This window comes from Erythrolamprus reginae, unplaced genomic scaffold (assembly GCF_031021105.1).
Source record: "Erythrolamprus reginae isolate rEryReg1 unplaced genomic scaffold, rEryReg1.hap1 H_7, whole genome shotgun sequence".
Taxonomy (NCBI): Eukaryota; Metazoa; Chordata; class Lepidosauria; order Squamata; family Dipsadidae; genus Erythrolamprus; species Erythrolamprus reginae.
Genome location: NW_027248528.1, coordinates 100072 through 125069, shown reverse-complemented (window position 1 = coordinate 125069; position 24998 = coordinate 100072). Strand labels below are relative to the sequence as shown.

At 42.4% G+C, this 24998-nt stretch overlaps 2 protein-coding genes across 4 annotated transcripts; one reads left to right on the top strand and one right to left on the bottom strand.

Moving 5' to 3' along the window:
* Window positions 1-1911: 1911 nt before the first annotated feature.
* Window positions 1912-17147, bottom strand: LOC139155822 (THO complex subunit 6 homolog). The gene is made up of 13 exons (XM_070731118.1): window positions 17069-17147; window positions 14830-14945; window positions 13923-13987; window positions 13242-13345; window positions 13104-13141; window positions 12956-13004; window positions 12792-12863; window positions 10345-10447; window positions 9259-9308; window positions 8815-8877; window positions 6889-6999; window positions 3101-3229; window positions 1912-2742 (listed from the first exon to the last, which is right to left on the bottom strand). Exons 2-13 carry the CDS (start codon window positions 14943-14945, stop codon window positions 2659-2661), a joined length of 984 nt encoding a protein of 327 aa, XP_070587219.1. The 5' UTR covers window positions 17069-17147; the 3' UTR covers window positions 1912-2658.
* On the top strand, window positions 16828-21989 carry LOC139155823 (uncharacterized). 3 transcript variants are annotated; one of them, XM_070731120.1, is made up of 6 exons: window positions 16828-16938; window positions 18765-18958; window positions 20019-20069; window positions 21112-21276; window positions 21364-21528; window positions 21754-21989. In XM_070731120.1, exons 2-6 carry the CDS (start codon window positions 18765-18767, stop codon window positions 21887-21889), a joined length of 711 nt encoding a protein of 236 aa, XP_070587221.1. In that variant the 5' UTR covers window positions 16828-16938; the 3' UTR covers window positions 21890-21989. The 3 variants fall into 3 exon arrangements, with proteins under 3 accessions (XP_070587221.1, XP_070587220.1, XP_070587222.1); XM_070731119.1 differs by lacking the exon at window positions 16828-16938 and adding an exon at window positions 17399-17485; XM_070731121.1 differs by lacking the exon at window positions 16828-16938 and having other exon boundaries at window positions 18798-18969.
* The last annotated feature ends 3009 nt before the right edge of the window (window positions 21990-24998 follow it).

Genomic DNA, 24998 nt, shown 5'->3' with positions numbered 1-24998 from the left:
TGTTTGAAGTTCAAAATGAGAGTTTTATTTTCCTAAATTCTGAGCGAAGCAGACCTGACACCAGGCCTGGGGTTAATTATTTTGGGGAGGCTGGAGGGAATATTTGATTTAGTTTGTCACTTTTAGCTCATTTTTGTTCAGGCTGTCAATGCAATTTTAGCTTTTAATCTCTTTATGATTTTTTTTTTGAAGGAGGGGATTATATAATGCCCAGTGTCCACCAGAATTGGTCAGCCCTAATAATTTGAAATAGCTTTTCCTTCATCGCAAGAAATCGTTTCCTATCATGTGATTTATATTGACAGGTTCCTTATATGATTTGCTTATTTGTACCCTATGACAATCATTTAAGTGCTGCACCTCATGATTCTTGACAAATGAATCTCTTCTTTCATGTACACTGATAGCTTATACACCAGACAAATTCCTTGTGTGTCCAACCACACTTGGCCAATAAACAATTCTATTCTATTCTATGATCACAGGAGAGAGAGGCTGAAACTGTCACAGCAAATCTTTGCAGGAGATTGGTTGAAAGGCTGTAAACCTGAGAGGTTATATACTGAATATTTTCTTTATAGCTTGGCTGTTCTGTTCCCATCATCCACTGCTGGTTCTGGATGCTAGCCAGAATGGTAAGGTAGAAAGATCAGATTAATGTCACGTTTATCCACCCCACAATATCCAAATGTGTAACGGCAAAATGGCCAATTTCTTAAAAATAAGAATTGTGTAATTTCCCCACACACCTTCAGAAAAAATGGATAAACAATTAGAAATACAGTATAATGAAGAGGAAAAAAGGAAGATAGTATGGAGGTACTATGAAGAACTATATAAATAAGAGGAAACTGATAAGAAAATATCTCAGTACTATTTGCAAAAGGCAAATTTACCTAAAATTCCAGAGACATATTAAATAGCACTTGATAAGGAAATTACAGTGTTTGAAGCTATTAAGAAACAGAAAAATGGGAAAGCACCCGGACCAAATGAACAACTGAAGTGTATAAAATTTTTGAAGTAGTATTTGGATTAGTAATGTTGGATTTAATTAATGAATTAATTTTTGAAACTAAAATCCTGGAGACTTGGACAGAGGCTTTTATAATTTCGATGCTAAAAGAAGGAACAATCAGAAAGTGAAAAATTATACACCAATATTATTAAATGTGGACTACAAAATATTTGTATCTATAATAGCTAACAGACTTAAAATATTTTTGAATGAATTTTGTCCAAATGGTTAAGGCACCTGGCTAGATTTTAGGCTTACTTTCGGACCAATCACCAGGTGTCTGTGAGTTATAGTTCTGCCTTAGACATGAAGAGTTGTGGGGACATTAGAAGGGAAGGTGTGTGTGTGTGTGCGCGCGCGCACGCACATCTGTGTAAAAATAAAGGTAGAATCAGGATGTGCAGCCATCTGAAGACCTCTTAAAACCTACACTTTGCTCCCGAATTCTGGCAGTTCGTTCCAGCTGTTTGGGGAATAACTTTCCTTGCAATTTTTAAAAAGATATAAATTCAAGTACAGTAGTACCCCTAGATACGAGCATAATTCGTTCCAGAAGGGAGCTTGTATGTCGAGGCAACTCATATCAGGAACAAATAACTTTAGAGGTTGTTTTTCCCCTCCGAGATAACCAAAAGCAAGGATTCTTGCGCCACCTAGTGGACGCTCGGCTCGTATCCCGAATTTGAGCTCGGGACTAGAACAGAAATGTCTCTTCCCTCGTGGCTCGTATATTGAAATACTCGCATGTAGAGCAGCTCGTATCTAGAGGTACTACTGTAGTTAGACTTGCAAAAGTTTTACATTGCTATCCCCATCCTCCAAAAAAAAAAAAAACCCCAGACCAAAAATCAAGAACCCTTGTTTAAATACTTAAGCAAATAAAAAGGAAAGTATAGATGAAAATACGTTGATTTTTAAGTGTAGAAAAACAAAGGGGAGGGGGTGGTGATGGTTTTCATCGTCTTCAATGAACAGATTCGGCAGTCCAGTCCTGTGATGAAACACGGCGATCGATAGCAGAATTAGGACATCTTCTTTCAGGCAAGCTTCCGTTCCTTTCATTCACTTCCGTATTAAGTAATCCTGCTGTGAGGTGTCTGTTTTTGGAGTTTCTCACACCCTTGTTGGGGAGACTCCTCAGCAATGCCAGCAGAATGGAGATGTCCATTAGACCACACCGGATTTGAAATTACACAAAACCAAAATTATTTACAAAAGGACATCATTTGTTTGTTTGTTTGTTGATTGACTGACCGATTTGATTTGTATGCCGCCCCTCTCCGCAGACTCGGAGCAGCTCACAACAAGAACAAATCCAATACTTAAAACCCTTAATATAAAAACACGTATGCATTTCAAATAAACCATACACAAAGCGGACACGGGGCAGGGGAATCAGTTTCCCCATGCCTGGCGACAGAGGTGGGCTTTGAGAAGTTTGCGAAATGCAAGGAGGGTGGGGGCAATCCTAGTCTCTGGGGGGAAGTTGATTCCAGAGGGTCGTGGCCACCACAGAGAAGGCTCTTCCCCTGGGTTCTGCCAGACAACATTGTTTGGTCGATGGGACCTGGAGAAGGCCAACTCTTGGGACTTAACCGGTCGCTAGAATTCGTGTGGCAGCAGGCGGTCCCGGAGATATATCATGTGCATATTAGGGAAAAGGCTCGGTATCCAAAGTTGGTGAAGACGTCAATGTAGTGGCTGCTTCCAGCTGCTGTCAATACCTGATGGGCGAAGAAAAATATTTTTGTGATGCTGCGCTGAACCAAAAATAAATAAATAAATAGAAAATTCCCTTCTTTTTTATTAAACGAAATTAATAATAAAACAAAATCTATTACTATTATTACTATCTTCTCCTCTTTTTCCATCCCTGTCTCCTCCCCCCTCCTGTGTGTGTGTGTATGTGAATTCTTGAACCATTTCCAATACACCTATCCGATTTAAATTCCATTCCATTCATCCAACGAATAGGCCACAATACACATACACCCCAATCCTGCTTGCAATTCTGAAGGCACCTTATTATTACATTTATTATCTGTCCATCTTGCCACAGGGTTACTCTGGTCAGCTACATACCTTATGCTTTGCAGAACGTTCATTGATGGAAATGGAGTGGACGGAACGAGGGAGGCAGGGGATTTGAGCTTTCACTTCCCCACTGATCTGTAAATGATTAATAGTTGGATAGTGGCCAGCAGAGAGAATCTGTAAAAGATGAGAAAAGAAGGCTGATTATTGAGACAGAAGTACTTATTGTTCTGCCGGGCTCTATGGTATGAGTCTCCCGAAAATTCAAGGGTACAAATTTCAGACACGCACACACACACTTGAAAGTTCAAAAACAATGTTCTTTATCACAAAAATTCAAAAGAAGCAAAGCACCCTTTTTGTACTGCAAAGAGCACTCGTCCCAAAACAACCGGGTAGTCTGTACAATCCCCTTAATCAGTCCTTAAGTACTTAGCTAGCAGCTGTGAAGGAACGTCACAGCCCTCCTTTTTCCACGAAGTGAAACACACACACTTTGCTCTGCTTTGGTTTCAAAGTTGTGAAAAATCAACAAACAAAGTCCGGAAACAGCAAGGCACGGTCTTGAAGAACAATGATCAGATAATCTTCCACAACGGTCAAGCCAGCACACTGCTATTTTTTATATCAGCAGCTCTAATTACTGGAGCCCCACCCAAACACAGGTGGCCTCTCTTATCTCCTGTAATATTTCTTCAATTGGTCTCTTCTATGCATAATTCTGCGCATTCGTGGGTCTAACACTTCCTCATCCGAATCGACCGAAGATAATGGAGATTGGCTTCCTGGGCTGTGTGCCAAACCCCCCTCTTCCAAATCACCCCTACTTTCTTCTTTGTCCGAGGAAACTGCACTACCTGACTCTGTCGGCAATAAAACAGGCCTAGGACATGTTGATGTTTCCCCTGCATCCACCTCCACATTCTTGGGGCAGGAGCTGGGCCAGAGCCAACCACAACACTTATACGTGTGTGTGTGTGTGTCCATTTCCAAACTTGCAAAGAACTGGTAAAGAAATAAAGGGAGATTGATATAGATCTATTTCAAGCTTTTTAGCCTTCGTCAGACAGCCATACCCTTCTAGGATTCAAACCTGGGCTGCTTATGCCTTGCTAGGCAGTGATCTTTACATCACAAGGCTCTACTCCCTTCTTATCAGCTGAGCTGGAGGAGATTGCATGTTTTTCTGTTAAGTCACCCGGCATACCCAAATATGGGAGGGAGCTCATTGTTCCCTTTTGCCTTTTCAGGCCCACTCCAGGGGTCATCCAGACACCAAACCCTATTTTTACAAACTTGCAAAGAACTGATAAAGAAATAAAGGGAGGCTGATGTAGACTCGTGCCCGGTAACTCGACAGGAAAACATGTAATCTCCCCCTGGCTCAGCTGATAAAAAGGGAGTAGAATCTTGTGGCTCAGAGGAAAGATCACTGTCTAACGAGGCATAAGCAGCCCAGGTTCGAATCCTAGAAGGGTATGGCTGACTGACGAAGGCTAAAAAGCTTGAAATAGATCTATACCACTCTCCCTTTATTTCTTTATCTGTTCTTTGCAAGTTTGGAAAAATATGGTTTGGTGTCTGGATGGCCCCTGAATCCTAGAAGGGTATGGCTGACTGACGAAGGCTAAAAAGCTTGAAATAGATCTATACCACTCTCCCTTTATTTCTTTATCTGTTCTTTGCAAGTTTGGAAAAATATGGTTTGGTGTCTGGATGGCCCCTGCAGGGGGGCTGAGAAGGCAAAAGGGAGCAGTGATCTCCCCCCCATATTTGGGTATGCTGGGTGACTCGACAGAAACACACACACACACACACACACACACACATATTCAGTACAACTTAAGTTGCACAAAACAGCATTTCCTCTTTGTCCCAAAGGTGCTTTTTCAAGAGGCAACTGGACTTCCTGTTTCTTCTTTGAAGAAAGTCCAACTACTTCTTGAAAAAACACCTTTGGGACCACATGACCTGGATGACTGAGAATCTCCATAGACAGTAGTCCTCTCGGATACACGATCTTTGGAGAGAATCTCCTGTTCTCCGCACTGTTTACTTTTTCTTTAAAACCCACTTTGATGAATTTCAAAGAAAGAGGAAATATAATTAACAACAAAAAAAAAGGAAATATTCTTTAAAGAGGGGGGGGAGGGGATCGGAGGATGGGATAAATTTAAAAATGACAAAAAGAGAAAAGAAATACAATAAGAAGGAAATCCCACTTTATGTGGTATAGTTATCTTAGAAAACTCCTCATGCACCAGTCTTGCAAAAGGATCTTGCAAAAAGAGTCTACGGAGAGGGGCAGCATACAAATCTAATAAATAAATAAAATCCCCTCTCTATGGTATGCGAGTACAAGATATTTTAGGTGTCTTTTAAACCTTAGCAATTTTAAGCCTAACGACTTCACCTCCCAGAATTCCCCTGCCAACAAAGCTCGCTGGGGAATCCTGGGATTTGAAGTCCACCAGGTTTAAAGTTGCCAAGTTTGGAGACTCTTGTTTTAAACCATGCCTTTTGCATGATTATCTCCAGCCATACATTCTCACTGACATTTTTTTAATGTTGGCGTTTGTTGAATTTCTAAACCAATTTGGAAATCTTTGTACTAAGGTTTAGCAGATGAGGGGTCTCTCACACACCCACACTTAAAGAACAGAAGCAGAGGAGGAGGAAGAAGCTAATAATGGTTAAATAAAGTGGCATAAAGCGACCGATTAGGTCCCACAGAGTTGGCCTTCTCCGGGTCCCGTCGACTAAACAATGTCGTCTGGTGGGTCCCAGGGGAAGAGCCTTCTCTGTGGCGGCCCTGACTCTCTGGAACCACCTCCCCCGGGAGATTAAAACTTCCCCCACCTACCTTGCCTTCCGTAAACTCCTTAAAACTCACCTCTGCCGTCAGGCATGGGGGAATTGAGGCGTTCCCCCTCCCTCCCCCCGGGCCTATATAATTTATGTATGGTGTGTCTGTGTGTATGTCTGGTTTAATAATGGGTGGGTTTTTTAAAATGTTTTTTAAATTTATTATATTTGTTATGAATTTTCTTATTGTATGCTGTGAGCCGCCCCGAGTCTACGGAGAATGGCGGCATACAAATCTAAATAATAATAATAATAATAATAATAATAATAATAATAATAATAATAATAATAATAATAATAATTTTGTAATAATAACAATTACAATTACAATTCAAAGTGTTGGTTATGACCTATAAAGCCCTTCATGGCACCGGACCAGATTATCTCAGGGACCACCTTCTGCTGCACAAATCCCAGCGACCAGTTAGGTCCCACAGAGTGGGCCTTCTCCAGGTCCCATCAACTAAACAATGTTGCTTGGCGGGACCCAGGGGAAGAGCCTTCTCTGTGGCGGCCCCGGCCCTCTGGAACCAACTCCCCCCAGAGATTAGAATTGCCCCCACCCTCCTTGCCTTTCGTAAGCTGCTTAAAACCCACCTCTGCCGGCAGACATGGGGGAATTGAAACCCTCTTCCCCCTAGGCCTTTACAATTCTATGCATGGTATGTATGTATGTATGTATGTTTGGTTTTTTATATTAATGGGCTTTTAATTATTTCTAACATCAGAGTACTATTGTACACTGCTTTATTGTTGCTGTTAGCCGCCCCGAGTCTCCGGAGAGGGGCGGCATACAAATCCAATAAATGAATGAATGAATGAATGAATGAAATAATAATAATAATAATAATAATAATAATAATAATAATAATAATAATAATAATAATAATTTTTTAAAAAGAAGCAAGGGACGTCAAAATGTATCATGGGGCAGCGAGGCAAATTCTGAAATTCATGGATGTGAGACTTACCAGATCTTGGTAGAACATGGCTCCCAGCTGGCACTGAGGCAAGGGAAATACAGTGGTGGGTGTCACTGAACGTAGGTGCCAAAGACTGAGCGCTGGGCCACCGCCACACACCTGTGACATTAAAAAAAAAAGGGTATATTTCACAGCATTCTTTCCCCAACCTGGTGCTCTCTGCAAACTGGAACTCTCAATCTGCAAACCAATCACCCACTTCAAAATAAACTAGAGATCATGGCCTCCAAAGGGACTAGCTACGGGGCCTTTGGTGCTCTCTGGGCTTGGCTGTTTTCTTGCAAACATTTCATTGCCCAGTTAGGTAGCATCATTCGTGCTAGATAGGAGATGGGAGTTTCCTTTTGTTTATTTGCTTATTCATTTATTTATTGGACTTATATGCCGCCCTTCTCCGTGGACTCGGGGCAGCTTATAACAATTCAATAAAAATACAATATATAAAATACTTCTAAATCCAATTAGCAAAACAATTAATTTAAAATATTTTTTAAAAGCTAAGCGTTTAAAAGTCAAACATTCAAGAAACATTCTACAGCGTCCTACAAAATTCACTGGTCAGCGGCTGGGGGTCTACTGACCCCAAGCCTGGCAGCAAAAATACGTTTTCAGACTGTTATGGAAGGCGAGGAGGGTGGGGGCAGTGTGATTCCAGAGGGCCGGGCCCCCCATAGAGAAGGCTCTTCCCTTAGACCCCGCCAGGTGACACTGTCTGGTTGACGGGACCCGGAGAAGGCCAATTCTGTGGGACCTAACCGGACGCTGGGATTCTTGCAGCAGAAGACGGTCCCCGTATGTAAGAGTCACCTTGTAGGGGAGATGGACTGCATAGAAATATAATAAATAAAAAATATATAATACCCTAAAACAGGGGTCCTCAAACTTGGCCACTTTAAGACTTGTGGACTTGAACTCCCAGAATTCTCCAGCAAAGTTGCCAAGTTTGGAGACCTCTGCCCTAAAATAAGACACTCCCTGATAATAAGCCCAATTGGGCTTTTGAGTGCACAGCAATAAGGCCAAGCACTTATTTCAGGGTTCAAAAAAAAATATAAGACTGGGTCTTATTTTGGGGAAAACACAGTAATGGCTTGGTTTGCTCTGACAACATTGGCGGGAATGTTGTTAGTGGTTCCTTGCTTAGGCTGTTGATTATTGTTTATTTGGTAGCTCGTTGATTGAGGTATTGTTTATTCTTTTTAGCCTAGAAATAATCTTGGCATTAATCTCTGCTAATCTGGATGCTGATTGCTGGCAAGGAGGTGTTTCTAGTCTTTTTGTTTCCTTTTGAGCTTTTTAATTGTTCTTTGGAACAGTATGCAGATGAGCTAGTGATAGAAAGAGAACTAGCCCAAGAATCATGAAAAACCCCATTATTGAGGCAAACAATATATATTTTTTTATTATAAGGGTTTTAAATACTGTTTTTAATATTGGATTTGTACTCTGTATATTGCATGTTGTGAGCCGCTCCAAGTTTTCGGAGAGATACGGCATACAAATCTAATTAATAATAATAATAATAATTATTATTATTATTATTATTATTATTATTATTATTATTATTATTATTATTTCGTAAACTACTCAAGACCCACCTATGCCGCCAGGCATGGGGGATTTGAGATATCTTTTCCCCAGGCTCCTTATAATTTATATTTGGTATGTATGTGTTGTCTGGTTTTAATATGATAGGGTTTTAGTTATTTCTTTTAATATTAGATTTGTGCCACTATAATGTTGTTTTTATCATTGCTGTGAGCCGCCCCAAGTCTTCGGAGAGGGGCGGCATACAAATCTAATTAATAATAATAATAATAATAATAATAATAATTTAAAAAAAAAAACTGGGGCGGCCTGGCCTGCCTGGTGCATCTTTGGAGATGCAAGTCACTGAGAAGCTGAGGGACTCACCACCCAATCAGAGTCTGTCGCCAGGCAACTGATCCATTTCCCATTCTGAGGGCGGCTGCATTCCTAAAAGAATTAAAGAGAGTTTTTAGAGGAAACCTGCTGAGTTAAGGAGTAGTTAGACTCACACTGTTAAAAACTGACCTCTGGATTAGTTCCCTCACAACAAGCTCACTGAAATCAGTGAGATTTAAATTCCTAATTTTTTAAAATATCTATGGGCAAATCTTGGGGGGGGAAAGGATAACTACAGTAATGTTATCCATTCTGAATTTTAGAGAAATAAATTTCTTTCGTTCGTTCATTTAATTGTTTCATTCATTCATTCATTCAATTGTTTCATTCATTCATTCATTCATTCACTCATTGAATTCCTTTATAGCCACCCATCTCAATCAATGACTCTGGAAGGCTTGCAATTCAACATTCAGGTTAAAAAGAAAATACCTCATATTTATGGACTTCAATTGATTGGACTTGACGTCCTATACGTAAATCTGAAAAACAAATAAAAAGAGAGAGAGAGGGGAAGAATCCGGTCCTTAAAACAGCATTTTCTTTTCGATTGAAAATCGCAACAGCCTCCTTCAAATGGGTTTGAGCTGCCCTGCATTTGTTCCCTTTATGCAACTGGAAGGCAACAAATTAGGAGCAGAAACAGAAGCACCACCAAGTAGACTAGAAATGTACAGCTCTTCAAATTCTGCTGGAGCTCACAGCAAGATCAAGCCAATACAATTTACAGTGAGGGATTCCTGGGAATTGTAGTTCAGAAACATCTGGATTTACAGTCCCCCTAGGAAGCCTTATCGTTCTGTATTCCAGTCAAACCAGACTTCGATAGCTTGGCATCCCGAGCCTGTTCCACAACTGTAGGGCCAACAGAGATGAAGTTCTGCCCTGACAGGGCCCAGATAGAAACATAGAAGACTGACGGCAGAAAAAGACCCCATGATCCATCTAGTCTGCCCTTATACTATTTCCTGTATTTTATCTTACAATGGATATATGTTTATCCCAGGCATGTTTAAATTCAGTTACTGTGGATTTACCAACCACATCTGCTGGAAGTTTGTTCCAAGGATCTACTACTCTTTCAGTAAAATAATATTTTCTCATGTTGCTTTTGATCTTTCCCCCAACTAACTTCAGATTGTGTCCCCTTGTTCTTGTGTTCACTTTCCTATTAAAAACACCTCTCCTGAACCTTATTAAACCCTTTAACATATTTAAATGTTTTGATCATGTCCCCCCTTTTCCTTCTGTCCTCCAGACTATACAAATTGAATTCATGAAGTCTTTCCTGATATGTTTTATGCTTAAGACCTTCCACCATTCTTGTAGCCCGTCTTTGGACCCGTACAATTTTGTCAATATCTTTTTGTAGGTGAGGTCTCCAGAACTGAACACAGTACTCCAAATGTGGTCTCACCAGCGCTCTATATAAGGGGATCACAATCTCCCTCTTCCTGCTTGTTATACCTCTAGCATGAAAGGAATAGAGTCCCAGCTTCTGACACAGAAAATATTTACCCCAAAGCCGTACTGTCCCATCCTCACTTCCAGATAGGCATTCTCGGAGCTGTTCCCGAAGGGCCAAACAGTGGATATAATCAGTGTGGCCTTGAAATTCATTCTAAGCGAAGGAGAGGCAGAGAAGGGACAAAGTGACTTCAGGTTTACCTATACAGGTGTTCCACGGTGATTAGAGTGCTGCAGCACTGCAGGCTAATTCAGCTAACCGCTAGCTGTAGTTTCAGCAGTTCAAATCTCACCACCGGCTCGGCCTTCCCTCCTTCCGAGGTGGGTAAAATGAGGAGCCAGATTGTTGGGGGCAATATACCAATTCTGTAAGCCACTTAGAGAGTGCTGTAAAAGCATTATGAAGCGGTATACAGTAGTACCTCTAGATACGAGCTGCTCCACTTGCGAGTATTCCAAGTTACGAGCCACGACGGGAGCGAAATTTCTATTCCAGACCCGAGCTCAAATTCGGGATACGAGCCGAGCTTCCACTAGGTGGCGCAAGAATCCTTGTTTCTGGTTATCTCCGCAGGGGAAAAACAAAGTCTAAAGCCATTTGTTCCAGATGCGAGCTGATCGACATACGAGCTCCGTTCTGGAACGAATTAAACTCGTATCTAGAGGTACTACTGTATGTCTAAAATGCTATTGCTAAAATGCTAACAATAGCCCATGAAAATCAGCCTCGCGGTCAAAGTTGCTATTCATGTCTAACAAAAGATAGTAGGTCTTTGATCTATACTATTTCCCAAATCCTCCACAACATCTCCCCCAGTGAATTCTGGGAGGTATGGTTCTCCTGTGGAAGGTTCATCAGGCTAAAGAATGGGCAGGATCTTTAAGGCAGTTGACCGATCTGTTTATGAGATCCATGCTGTGGTGAATAAGAGAGGAGACCCCTTTCTCTTCAAGAAAACATTGCTAAACCCAATGATTTGGACAATTTCTGTGTAGCCTCCGGCCTTCGCTTCCTGGAGAAGCTTCGGCTGGAGGGGTTGGGAGTGGGAGGCACTGTTCTTCAGTGATTCTCCTCCTACCTCTCCGGTCGGTCGCAGTCGGTGTTAGCTCCCAGGTTGAGAAAAATCGGACTTGAAGTTTAGAAAGTGAAAATACGAGCAAATGCACAAGGGAGAGGATTCAAAATAGATGTATTAAGATTTGTAATCAACATTTATTTAGTGTGTGTTTGTGTGTTTTAATGCCATATCTATCCATCTGTCTGTCTATCTATCATTAAATCAATCAAATTAAATCAATTAAATCAAATTAAATCAATCAAATTAAATCAATTAAATCGAAACTCGACTACTGTAACGCTCTCTACATGAGGCTACCTTTGAAAAATGTTCAGAAACTTCAGATCGTGCAGAATACAGCTGCGAGAGCAATCATAGGCTTTTCCAAATATGCCCATGTTACACCAACACTCCGCAGTCTGCATTGGTTGCCGATCAGTTTCCGATCACAATTCAAAGTGCTGGTTATGACCTATAAAGCCCTTCATGGCACCGGACCAGATTATCTCAGGGACCACCTTCTGCTGCACAAATCCCAGCGACCGGTTAGGTCCCACAGAGTGGATCTTCTCCGGGTCCTGTCAACTAAACAATGTCGCTTGGCGGGACCCAGGGGAAGATCCTTCTCTGTGGCGGCCCCGGCCCTCTGGAACCAACTCCCCCCAAAGATTAGAATTGCCCCCACCCTCCTTGCCTTTCGTAAGCTGTTTAAAACCCACCTTTGCCGTCAGGCATGGGGGAATTGAGACCTTCTTCCCCTTAGGCCTTTACAATTCTATGCATGGTATGTATGTATGTATGTTTGGTTTTTTATATTAATGGGTTTTTAATTGTTTCTAACATTAGACTACTATTGTACACTGCTTTATTGTTGCTGTTAGCCGCCCCGAGTCTCCGGAGAGGGGCGGCATACAAATCCAATAAATACATAAATACATAAACAAACAAACAAACAAACAAACAAACACATAAATACACAAGCACACAAACAAATAAATAAACAAATAAATAAATAAGTCTGTCTGTCTATCTATCTATCATTAAATCAATCAATCAGTCTGTCTGTCTGTATACCTCTATCATCTCCCTCCATAAACCTGGATCAAAAGTACTAATTTGCAGAAGGAATGGCAGAACCTGGGGGCGGAGTCAAAAGAGTGATCAGCCTAGAATCCCCATGTAGTTACAAGTGAACTAAGTCCAACTTCCCTTAAATTCATTTAACTCCAAGGAGGTGAACTGAAAATATTCCTCTGTATGGGAAGATTGACAATAAACCTGCTTAATTGGAGCTTCGTGTGTGGACCTGAACTTTTGTCCCTGGTATGATCTGCTTGTTAAATTATCAACATTCATCCAGATCTTAAGAAGAATTTTGAGAAAACCAGAATGGCTAAAAGGTCCATGTTGGCTTATTTCCCCCACACTTGGAGGACTCACCGTAAAGGCTCCAGTCTCCAGGTCCATCATGTGAATGACGCAGTCACCTCCAGCCATCAGTAGAGTATTGTCCTAGAGAAAGTTGGAGAGAAAGGAAAGAATGTGGCATGATGAAACCTCTTGAAACTGTACTGATCCATCCCAAGACAGCCCGATGGCCATACCTTGAGGTTCAACTGCAGGCTGTTGATTTCTGGCACTTCAAGTCTACTTCTAAAGAGAAAACAAAAGGCAAACCTTCAATCTCAACATGTCCATGGGCAAGAAAAAAATAATAATAGCAAAAAAAAAAAAAGCAAAACTAGGCTTTACCCATAAGGCGGCCTCCTACTCCAAGCTTCTTTGCAACTCTAAAATGGAAGGCAAGAAAAGGCATCTTAAGAATAACAGAAGTCATAAAACATACAGCCAGACTAGAAGGAAAGGGGCAGGGAGGCAACCATCTCAGACTTTTTTCACGATCTCGTTCCAGTTCCAGGCCTTGACCTCTCCGTTGCCAGCACTTAACAGCTGCCGATCGGTGGACACCATGGCATAGATAGCTCCACTGTGGGCTATATGGAAAAAAGAGAGATGTTGGCCTTAAGATTGGTCATGCCTTCTGGGCAATCTTCAACTGAACCACATTGATGCCAAATGATGAATGAGCCAGGGTGGCACAGCAGGTAGAGTGCTGTACTGCAGGCCACTGAAGCTGACTTGTAGATCTGAAGGTCAGCGGTTCAAATCTCATCACCGGCTCAAGATTGACTCAGCCTTCCATCCTTCCGAGGTGGGTAAAATGAGGACCCGGATTGTGGGGGCAATAGCCTAGCTCTGTTTTTAAAAAGTGTTATTGCTAACATGTTGTAAGCCGCCCTGAGTCTAAGGAGAAGGGCGGCATAAAAATCGAATAAATAAAATAATAAATAAATAAATAAAAATAAAGAATTCCTTCTGGCTTAGAGACAGACGGCCCAACCCTGCTACCTGCTGACTACACGCAGCCCTAATTTGAGCACAGAAGAACAACCCAGTTTACTATAGGCTAATGTTTACGTTGAAGTTCACACACATTAAAATTTCCAGTGTTCAAAAACTTTGCTACGGCACTTCTATATTTTCTCTGCTAGCCCAACCATTGGCACTAACCTGTAAAGGACACTATCGGCTTCTTGCTCTCCTCTTTGGCTTCTGAACTCAATGCTGCCGACAGGCTACCCAAGGAAAAAAGAGTGAAAGTTAATCCAAAGATGGCCTTGCTTTAAAAAAAAATAGATAAGTTTGGGCGTTTGCCCAGGTTCGCCTGGTGCACCAGTTGCAGCCCTATTTGGACCGGGAGTCACTGCTCACAGTCACTCATGCCTTCATCACCTCAAGGCTCGACTACTGTAACACTCTCTACATGGGGCTACCTTTGAAAAGTGTTCGGAAACTTCAGATCGTGCAAAATGCAGCTGCGAGAGCTATCATGGGCTTTCCTAAATATGCCCATGTCACACCAACACTCCGCAGTCTGCATTGGTTGCCGATCAGTTTCCAGTCACAATTCAAAGTGTTGGTTATGACCTATAAAGCCCTTCATGGCACTGGACCAGAGTATCTCCGGGACCGCCTTCTGCCGCACAAATCCCAGCGACCAGTTAGGTCCCACAGAGTTGGCCCTCTCCGGGTCCCGTCAACTAAACAATGTCGTTTGTCGGGACCCAGGGGAAGAGCGTTCTCTGTGGCGGCCCCGACCCTTTGGAACCAACTCCCCCCAGATATCAGAGTTGCCCCCACCCTCCTAGCCTTTCGTAAGCTCCTTAAAACCCACCTCTGTCGTCAGGCATGGGGGAATTGACATGTTCCCTCCCCCTAGGCTTATAAAATTTATGCATGGTACGCTAGTATGTATGATTGGTTTCAATTTGTGGTGTTTTTTAAATTAACTTAAATACTAGATTTGTTTAACGTTGTATTGTTATTGCTGTGAGCCGCCCCGAGTCTGCGGAGAGGGGCGGCATACAAATCTGATTAAAAGTTAAAAAAAAAAAAAAAAGTAGTCACATCCAAATACCTGAATACAGCAATTTCTCCATAGTTGTTTCCAGCTGCTAAATATTTGCCACAAGGTGAGAAGCTTTGAGTGTATATGGTCATGTGCAAGAGCTCCAGTGACCTCTGAATGTCCATCTGGCAAAGAGAAAAACAAATTCAAAAAGAATAGAACAGAATTCTTCATTGGCCGAGTGTGACTGGACACACAAGGAATTTGTCTCTGGTGCATAAGCTCTCAGGGTATATACAAGCAACAACTGATCAATCATGATCATAATCATAAAAAAACATTCAGCATTTATTTTTTATTGGGTTCTACCAATCTAGTTGAAATGTTAATTTATATTCCTACTCTGTGTTATGATATGCCATACTCCAAACAAATAAATCCCAAAGACGGACATCAATGGGCTTCTGCAGACTGGGAAGGTTTGGGAGGAATGGAAAGAGATGCAACAATTACAAAAAACAACATTCACTGCACTATCATGTACAATGAAGTAAGCTATTTAAAAACACACACACACCCTAAAGGATATCTGTACTAAATTCGTAATTTCTTGACAGGGAGATAAGTAGAAAAGTAAAAACCTTCCCCACCTGCCTTGTATAAGTAGTCCTCAACTTACAACATTAGCAATATTTGAAGTTACAACCCAATCCAAAAAAGGGAGCTTATGATCCAGCTCACCTTCCTGCAATCGTATGACTGCACTTTAGACATTCATCAATATGGGCTTCACGTAGGGGCATTTTGCAAGGTCCCACTGTCACATGGCTGTATTCAATGATGCTTTGCTGAAAACCTGTTACTTTCAGTTTTCAGCACAGCAGCATCTAAACGAATGGTTCACTTAACAATCACTACACAAAATCAACCATTAAGACTTACGACCACAATGGGAAGACTCTATTATGATTATAACTTCAGGACTACTTGTACATTCAGATGAACCTCTTGCAGAAGACAAACCGGCAGCAGTCTCCACTTTAATACAACACTATTCTGCATGCCCACATTGACCAATATATTCAATTTCCTTAGAAACAAACCGGATTTAATTCAAGCCAGTGTGATCAATAAGAAGCAATTGAGTTTTGTTCTGCGGCAATTTCATCCTTATCTGCTTTGTTGCTATGTCTGCTTAATTCCTGTTCGCTTCTGATTTTGTTGCAAGGGGCGTATTTTGTCACCTCTCATTTGATTATCACAAAAAGGTTGGATGTAAATACAGTGGTACCTCTACTTAAGAACTTAATTCGTTCCATGACCAGTAGAAACATTCTTAAGTAGAAGCAATTTTTCCCATAGGAATCAATGTAAAAGCAAATAATGTGTGGGAGGAGGAGGAAGAAGAGGACAGTCGCTGCCGAAGGAAGAAGGTTCTTATCTAGAAAAGTTCTTAAGTAGAGGCGTTCTTAAGTACAGGTACCACTGTAATTATATGAAATTTTCAAAAAGATCCTGATTAAAATAATTAATAACAGAGACATAAGTGGGTAAAATAGAAACCACATCACAATAAAAATTGATTGCCTGAAGCCCTTGACAATTTTATGGCGTGGGGATTTCAATTCCCCAAAATTTCCAGCTAGCATGATGGCAAGGGATTCCTGGGAGATGAATATATCTTAAAATCGAGATAAGGTAATTAAGAAAAAGGTATTTAAAATATAGTACATGCTAAATTATTAATTTAATTACTCCTTTCCAAATTTCATTCCCGGTCCAAATTTAGAGCACAAATGGTGGGAAACATGTTTTGCATTTTAAACTATTTAATCAATAGGCTTTTGCCTATGCTGAACTACCGTATAACTCCCTTCTACCCCAGCGAGTCTGATAAAACCACTGCTCAGTCCCATCATTTCCAAATTAGAAAATCCAGACGCTAGGGGGCGCGAGTCATCAATTCAAATCTCCATGATTAAACGAAGATAGAGAGACCCGAACGCAAAGCATGACGGGATTCCTCATTTCAGCCTTATTTAAGAAACTACATTTCCCACAATCTCTAGACATCAAGCATCACTTCTTGTCACGTGATGATTGTGGTGCTTCTAGTTTTCCCGTCTGACCGCGGTGCGCTTATTGTGAGACCAGCGTGAGAAATAACATTAAAAGACGGTAAGAATTTTTTTTCTTCTTCTTAGTAAATTTGCAGTGGACTAGAGCATGCTTACATCCTACCGTCCGGTTCGCACTCTAGCCTCTCATTTCCCCGCCTCCCACCCCGGCAGCGTGCGCGTGCACTGACCGTTGGTGCTTGCTCAATTTCTTTCTCCACGGCGCACACGTGCGAAGGATCAACCGACCGCCCTGCTCCACCCTCAAGAGAAAGCCACGCCCTTTCCTATGAATCATGGTCACGCCACCTCGGCTCGTGGCGGCTTTGTTAGGCCAGCTCAAGGCATGCTGGGATTCGGATTTCTTCGTGGAGCGCTATGAGGCGCCGGGAACGTCCTAAAAGATGGCTGCCAAAGAGCGCAAAGCCTGACGGGAACTCGTTTTTTTTTTTTTTAATACCGCCATATTCAGGCTGGGCTATATCAACAAAGCGAAGTCCAGTCAAAGCGATTTTGTCTTATCCCGAAGGGGCTTGTTGACCTTGGAGGGTTAAGGAAATCCCCTCTGATCCTTGTAATCCTTGATCCCCTGCATAAGAAGTTGCAAGGTGTTTTTTTTTTAGTGATGCCGATTGTGATCAGAAGCTGAACTCTGAAAATAAAGGCGCTTGCTTTGTAATAATAATAATGTTGTTGATGATGATTATGCAATATTTAACACTGCTTTACAAAGGAAAATTCAAGAGCAAAACCTAGGCAAACTTTGCAAAACAACATTCTAAAAAACAAATACCCGAAATAATTTGTACGCATTTAACTCATTTCTAATTGCGTTCCTGCATATAAATGTATTTGATCTGGAGTATTTTTACAAAGAACGTGCGATTTTGCAAAGTTTTCCATGGTTTTTTACTCTTGAATTTTCCTTTGTAAAAACATATTTATAAACATATTTATTTTTATTATGTCTCTCTAAGTTGACCTTTATTTTTCCCAAGGATATGTTTATTATACTGGTAGTCCTCGATTTACAGCTATTTGTTTAATGACTCTTCGAAGTTATAATGGCATTGAAACAAGTGACAACTTTCATACTGCAATTGGTCATGTGATCAGCCAGTTGGCAACTGGCCTGTATTTGTGATGGTTGCAGCGTCCTGTGATTATCTTTTGCCACATTCTGACAGGCAAAGACAATAGTGAAAAACCAGATTCACTTAACAACCATGTTATTAATTGCACTGATTCACTTAACTGCCAGTTGTAAAATGGAACAAAATTCACTTAATTCACTTGTCTTGCTTAGCATTCTCTATAGTTTCTTATACTCTCTGCTACTATTTTAAAAAATGAAAGTACTTTTTAGCAGAGCTTAGCTCAGCTCCTGATAATTGCTTCATGTAGATTTTTGGGGCGGAATAAAAAGGTTTGGCTTTTTTAAAAACACTTTTTGAAATTCTCAGTCTAACCAACAGCCTTGGATTCCCATAGAAATCTCCCATACAAAAGCTACCCAGATTTATTGATTATTAATATTTTAAAAGCTTTTAAGAATAGATATTATTTATTTTAACTTAGAAGTTGCTGTAGTTTATAATTGTATTGATAAGAATTGAAGGTTACTTTTCTACATATTTGTTTTATATATTTTTGCCACATTTTAATTTTTCCCTTTTATTTCTTCCCCTATTCTTTTTATGTTAATTTTTTTGTTTTTTGAAATTTAATAAAGCTACATATAAGAAAATAAAAACAAATGCTATATAGTCCTGACTAACTTCCTTTTCAGAATTGTTCAAATTCAGCATGAATTTGACTCATTCAAGACATTTACATCCTTATTGGCAAACAGATTCTTTTTAACTTTTCTTTTGTTTTAATTCACAGATGAATCCTACAATAAGCCCAGAATCACCATCAACTGTTTCCGCTGGGCATTTTTTGCACTGCTCTGTGTTGTCAAGGAATATGGGCTGTAGCCACAACATTATCCCAAGATGGGAACTTGATGTGCCATGCACAATTCCACGAATGAAACCCAGACACAGATTGGTGAATTTCAGAAGTGTACAGAGGTCTCGGTAATCATGCTGTGAGGCTTTCAGATTAATATAAGCAGATTCTGTAGATTTGAGATAGAGGGAAATTTATCCATTGGGCATTTATTCACACATGGCCAGGTGACCATTGCTGAAGCATTTGAAAAGATGTTAAGAGCTCTGTGGCTCAACTTCCTTCAAAGCAGATCTGGGCAATCAATTTTCCAAAGGGGCCACATGAAAAAACAGGAGTGTTGTGGAGGGGCTGAACCAATAAGGCCATGCACTTATTTACATTTGATTTCTAATTTCCAATCAACCTCATGCAGGCCAGACAGGGACCGCCAGGGGTCCTATAAAATCCCCAGTTCTGCTTCAAAGGAAAAATGATGAAGGGAGGTAAGGCAAAGAAGGCAACAGTAGGCTACATATCAGCAGGCTTATTTGAATAGTTAATGGTATTTTTGAGTAGCATCCTAATATGTATTACTCTTAGAGAATATTTATTTGCAAAAAGTCGATGCCAGCTTGGTCTGCCTTCTTTACAAAAACATTTTAAAAGCACAGTTAAACAGTTAAACAAAAAAAATATTGAGAGTTAAACCATAAAAGATGATAAAAGTTTGGGCAAGAGTTTTGTCTGCTGTTGAAATAACTTGGCAGGTACAGAATTTCAAAAATTCCATAAGTAGTGAAGGGCTTAGGAGTGGGCCACAAAGTAATATGAAATTGACACCAAAGGAAAGTTTTGCAGCTTAGGGTTTTCAAAGGCAATAAGATGGGAGCATCAATAATCTTTTTCTGTTTATGAGCTCTGGTGGCTGCACAGTTGTTAGAATGCAGTATTGCAGGCTAACTCTGCCCACAACCTGGAGTTTGATTCTCGCTGTCTCAAAGTTGACTCAAAATTTTCCATCCTTTCGAGGTTGGTAAAATGAGAACCCAGATTATTAGGGTCAGTTGGCTGACCCAGGGAGTGCTGTAAAGCACTATGAGGTAGTATAATAGTCTAAGGGCTATTAATATTTTATTTTAAAGGTATGTTGGTGTCAACTAAGAATGATGTTTAGCTTCTTAATGCAAGTCTCATTTCTGTTTTTAGGTGCCATTCAGTATCCCTTGCTTTCAAGCGACGGCTGGAAAGCAAAGATCAGTAAGTATGGGGGAAAATAAGAGCTACAGCTAAGAAAGGCATATGGATATGTATATACAGTGGTCCCCCGATTATCGCGAGGGTTCCGTTCCAGGACCCCTCGCGATGATCGATTTTTCGCGAAGTAGCGGTGCGGAAGTAAAAACACCATCTGCGCATGCGCAGATGGTGTTTTTACTTCCACCGCAGCAGCGAGGAGCCGAAGATTGGGGTTTCCCCGCCGCCCACGCAAACTCCTCGCTGCTGCCGCGCCCGCCGCTTGTCCGCCCGCCCTTCGCCTGCCCACGCCGTTCGCTCGCGCCGCGGCTTCAGAACTCAGCTGGGAAGCGGCGCTCCTCGCTGCTGCCGCGCCCGCCGCTTGTCCGCCCGCCCTTCGCCCGCCCACGCCGTTCGCTCGCGCCGCGGCTTCAGGACTCAGCTGGGAAGCGGCGCTGAGGTCTTACCGGCCGCCCACGCAAAGGGGAAACCCCGGCAAGAGGGGGAAGACCCAGGGAAGCCGCCCAGCAGCTGATCTGCCTGGCGGGGAACGCAAACTCCACCATCTACGCATGCGTGGCCATAGAAAAAAAGGGCGCGCATGCGCAGATGGTGTTTTTTACTTCCGGGTGGAAAAATCGCGATATAGCGTTTCGCAAAGATCGAGATCGCGAAACTCGAGGGATCACTGTATAATTTAAACTTAAATAAATAATTTAAATTGTGTTCAGAGGTGTAGATGTTAAGCCACTATATGTTTACAAGACAGCATTTTCATGTTACTTTCTATCACATTGAAATATTCTCATACTACGATGGTGTAGATATTCCTGACAACATAACTAAGCATGGTGCAGCCACATAAATAATTAGAAATGCTGTATAAAGGACCATTTTGTATTTTGGAAGTCCTCCTATTTACAGAAACTTTCCAAATGTTTCTAATGAAGTGCCACCTCCCATAAGGAGCGTGTTATTTTAATCATCATGACTCGACACTATTCAGTACTAACTAGGATTTTATGGAATGGAGGCTGAATTGTCACTGCTTTCTCCACCTCAATAGGGAACCCAACTCTAAACATTTTCTGTCAGAGGAGAAGATGGCTGCCCGTTTTAACTCCCTCAGCCTGGACAATGACCACATCTACAGTTCTAATGGCTTCCCTGTTCACAGTGAAAACCCCACATGGCAGCAGGCATATGCACGGTTGAAAGAGCTACAACGGAGGTACCAGAGAGCATGGCAGCTTTGTGCTTTTAAAAAAAAGTGTGTTCAGGGATGCAGAATATTATGACTTCCTCTTCTTCGTCTCAGGCTCTCTCAAGATGAAGCAAGTGAAGAAACCAACTCTACAGAAGAGCTGTCCACAGTCATTGTGGATGGTGAATTCATGTTGGGAGACTGTCCTATGCTGGTGCCATCTTCCTTCACATCAGAAGAAGGAAGCAGCATCGCCCCTGAAGAAATGTTGCTATCTATGTGAGTATACTCTGAGTATTAATGAAGTACAGGTAGTCCTTGCTTAGTGACCAGTTACTTGGTGGTCATTCAAAGTTATGAGAGACACCCAGGGGGTGGGAATTGTTAACCGAGACCATCTTGCTTAACAGATTCCATTGCAATCGTAGATAAAGGCTACTTGTAGGAAGCTGTAACAAGGAAAATGGATGAACAATTAATCATCTTCCTCCCTCATTTTCACAGGAATCCTTGTACCAAAGTTGTCCTATGGAGCCCTCACAGTAACTCCCTCTTGCATACTATCAGGACACTGATAACTCCCTCCTCGGTCCAGCCCGATCTAGAAGCAGTGGCAAACCAAGAGGAAATGGAAACATGAATCAACAATTCCAATTCTATTTTTTTTTAAAATCACATTCACTTCTGTCTGTCTGTGTCAACAAAAAGCACCTTTGGTATAAACATTTCACTAAAATGCCCATTTGACCCTTATTTTTAAAAAATATTACAGTGTCCTGGGAAGTGGACGGGGCGGGCTGAGGAATTTGTTCAGTTTCTTGCAGATAAAGTTGCTCAGATTCAGAATGATCTGGGCTCCAATTGGGCAGTACAGACCGAGGTGACAGGGTCAGGTCTTGGTTCTATCATATGGGAAGAGTTCGACCTGGTAACCCCTGAGGAAGTGGACAAGGTATGGGAGCTGTGTGTTCCTCCACCTGCTTACTGGACCTGTGCCCCTCCTGGCTGGTCTCAGTCGGGAGGTGACACATGGCTGTATCCAGGTGTTGATTAATGCTTCCTTGAGTGAGGGGCCATTCCCGCAGCCTCTGAAGAAGGCTGTGGTGTGATCCCACCTCAAGAAACTGTCCCTGGATCCAGTTGAACTGAAGATCTATAGGCCAGTCTCCAACCTGCTCTTCTTGGGTAAGGTTGTTGAGAAGGTGGTGGCATTTGGAAGTGCTGATTATCTAGATTCCTTTCAGTCTGGTTTCAGTCACAGCACCGCTTTAGTCGCACTGATGGATGATCTCTGGCAGGCCCAGGATAGGGGATATGCCTCTATCCTGGTGCTCCTTGACCTCTCGGGGGCCTTTGATACCATCAACCATAGTATCCTTCTGCGGCAACTGGAGGGATTGAGAGTGGGAGGCACCGTTTTACAGTGGTTCTCCTATCTCTCCAGTCGTTTGCAGTCGGTGTTAGTGGGGGAGGCAGAGGTCCTCTTGGTTTCTCCTCTGTGGGGTGCCGCAGGGGTCTGCCCTCCCCCCTGCTGTTCAATAGCTACATGAAGCCGCTGGGCCAACAGGCTCAAGCTCAACCCAGACAAGACCGAGTGGCTCTGGCCTTTTCCGCCTAAGGATTTTTCGATCTATCCGTCCATTGTTCTGGGGGAGGAAACATTGTCCCCCTCAGATAGGGTCTGCAACTTGGGTGTCCTCCTGGATCCACAACTGAGTTTTGACCATCACCTTTCAGCTGTGGCCAGGGGGACCTTTGCCCAGGTTCGCTTGGCTCACCAGTTGCGGCCCTGTTTGGACCAGGAGGCCCTTCATACAGTCACTCAGGCCCTCATCACCTCCCATCTTGATTATTGCAATGTGCTGTACATGGGGCTACCCTTGAAAAGTTTTTGGAGACTGCAGATAGTCCAGAATGCAGCCGCATGAGCTATCGTGGGTGTACCTCGGTACATCCCTATAACACCTTTGCTCCGCGAGCTGCACTGGCTTCCTATTAGTCTCTAGGCACAATTCAAGGTGTTGGTTATTACCTGTAAAGCCCTGTATGGCTCAGGGCCAGGCTATTTAAGGGACCGCCTCTTGCCGCATGCCTCCCTGAGACAAATAATAGCTCACAGAGTTAGCCTCCGTCGACTAAGCAATGCAGGTTGGCGGGTCCACATGGGAGGGCCTTCTCTAGCTGCCCCAGCTCTTTGGAATCAGCTTCCACCCAATATCCGCACTGCCCCCACCCTGCTGGCCTTTCGTAAGGCGATGAAGACCTGGCTGTGCCAGCAAGCTTGTGGGCCATAGATTTTACACTCTAGATCAGGGGTGGGCAATTAATTTTACCATGGGACCGCATGATAAATTGGGATGGTTTTAGAGGGCCAGACTAATATAATTAGCTCAGTTCTACCCAATACTGTATATACGTTAGACCAAGCAGATAGCATAGCTAACCTCTGACTTAAGACGACCTTTCTGGCCTCTTCCAACTCTATCATTGGTGGCTGGCTGGGGAATTCTGGGAGTTGAAGTCTTAAAGTGACCATGTTTGGGAGACTCCAGATTTAGTCCAAGGCTCTCCAAGTTGGACCACTTGTAAGACTTCAACTCTCAGAATTCTCCAGACTTAAGCTGACCTTTCTGGCCTCTTCCATCTCTATCATTCGTGGCTGGCTGGGGAATCCTGGGAGTTAAAGTCCACAAGTCTTAAAAGTGGACTTCTGATCTAATCCAAGGCTGTCAAAGCTTGGCCACTTGTAAGACTTCAACTCCCAGAATTCTCCAGTCTTAAAAGCGACAAAGCTTGGACACTCCTGGGCCAGATTAGACCATTCCTCCTGCCCCGCCTGGTGGGAAGGGGAGTCGGGATCAACTCAGGGCTTCACGGGCTCTGCGTTGTAACACTGCACTCCAGGCCTCCCCCCTCCCGGAAATTTCCCCCCCATCCGCCTTCGCAGATCAACCGCCTAAGTCCCTCAGGGCGCTTCCATTCTTTCTCCCCCCCAAAGCAAAAATGGACTTGTCCATCCCAGCTGGGAAGATGAAAGGGGGGGTTTAAAAAAAAAAAGAAATTCCGATCCCGATTCTCTGATTGGCTACCTGGTTCCTTCCTCCTTTGCAGAATTCCGACTCTCGCTTCTACACAGGGCGAAACACCCAGTCCCTTCTCCCACACATACACATATACACCCAGGTTAGGCCCGACAGCTCACCACCTGGATGGCAGCCGGCGTTATCTCCCCAAAAATAAAAAAAATGTTTAAAAAATCCCCAGAAAAGACGGGCTACTTGAATGGCCGAGCCATTTCCTGCCTCAAAAAGCGGTGTGTGTGTGTGTGAAGGTGGGAGGGCCTGCTATGGCGGGCCAGTCACAGACAGCGGGTGGGCCGGATGCGGCCTGTGGGCCACCGCTTGCCCAGGTCTGCTCTAGATGGCCACTTTTATGAATGGTGTGCATGTGTATGATAGTGACTGGTTTTTTAAATCTTTATGGGGTTTCATTTTATAATATTTTAGTATAGAAATGTTCAACTTCTTTCATCTTTGTATCTATTTTATTGTATTTTTTTATCACTGTTGTAAGCCACCCTGAGTCCTTCAGGATTGGGTGGCATGGAAGTAGAATGAATGAATGAATGAATGAATGAATGAATGAATGAATGAATAAAAAGTATTTGCTGATTGCTTATTTAAAAGTGAAAATATAGTTTCACGTGTGTATGTATGTGTATACATATATGCATATATACATATACACAA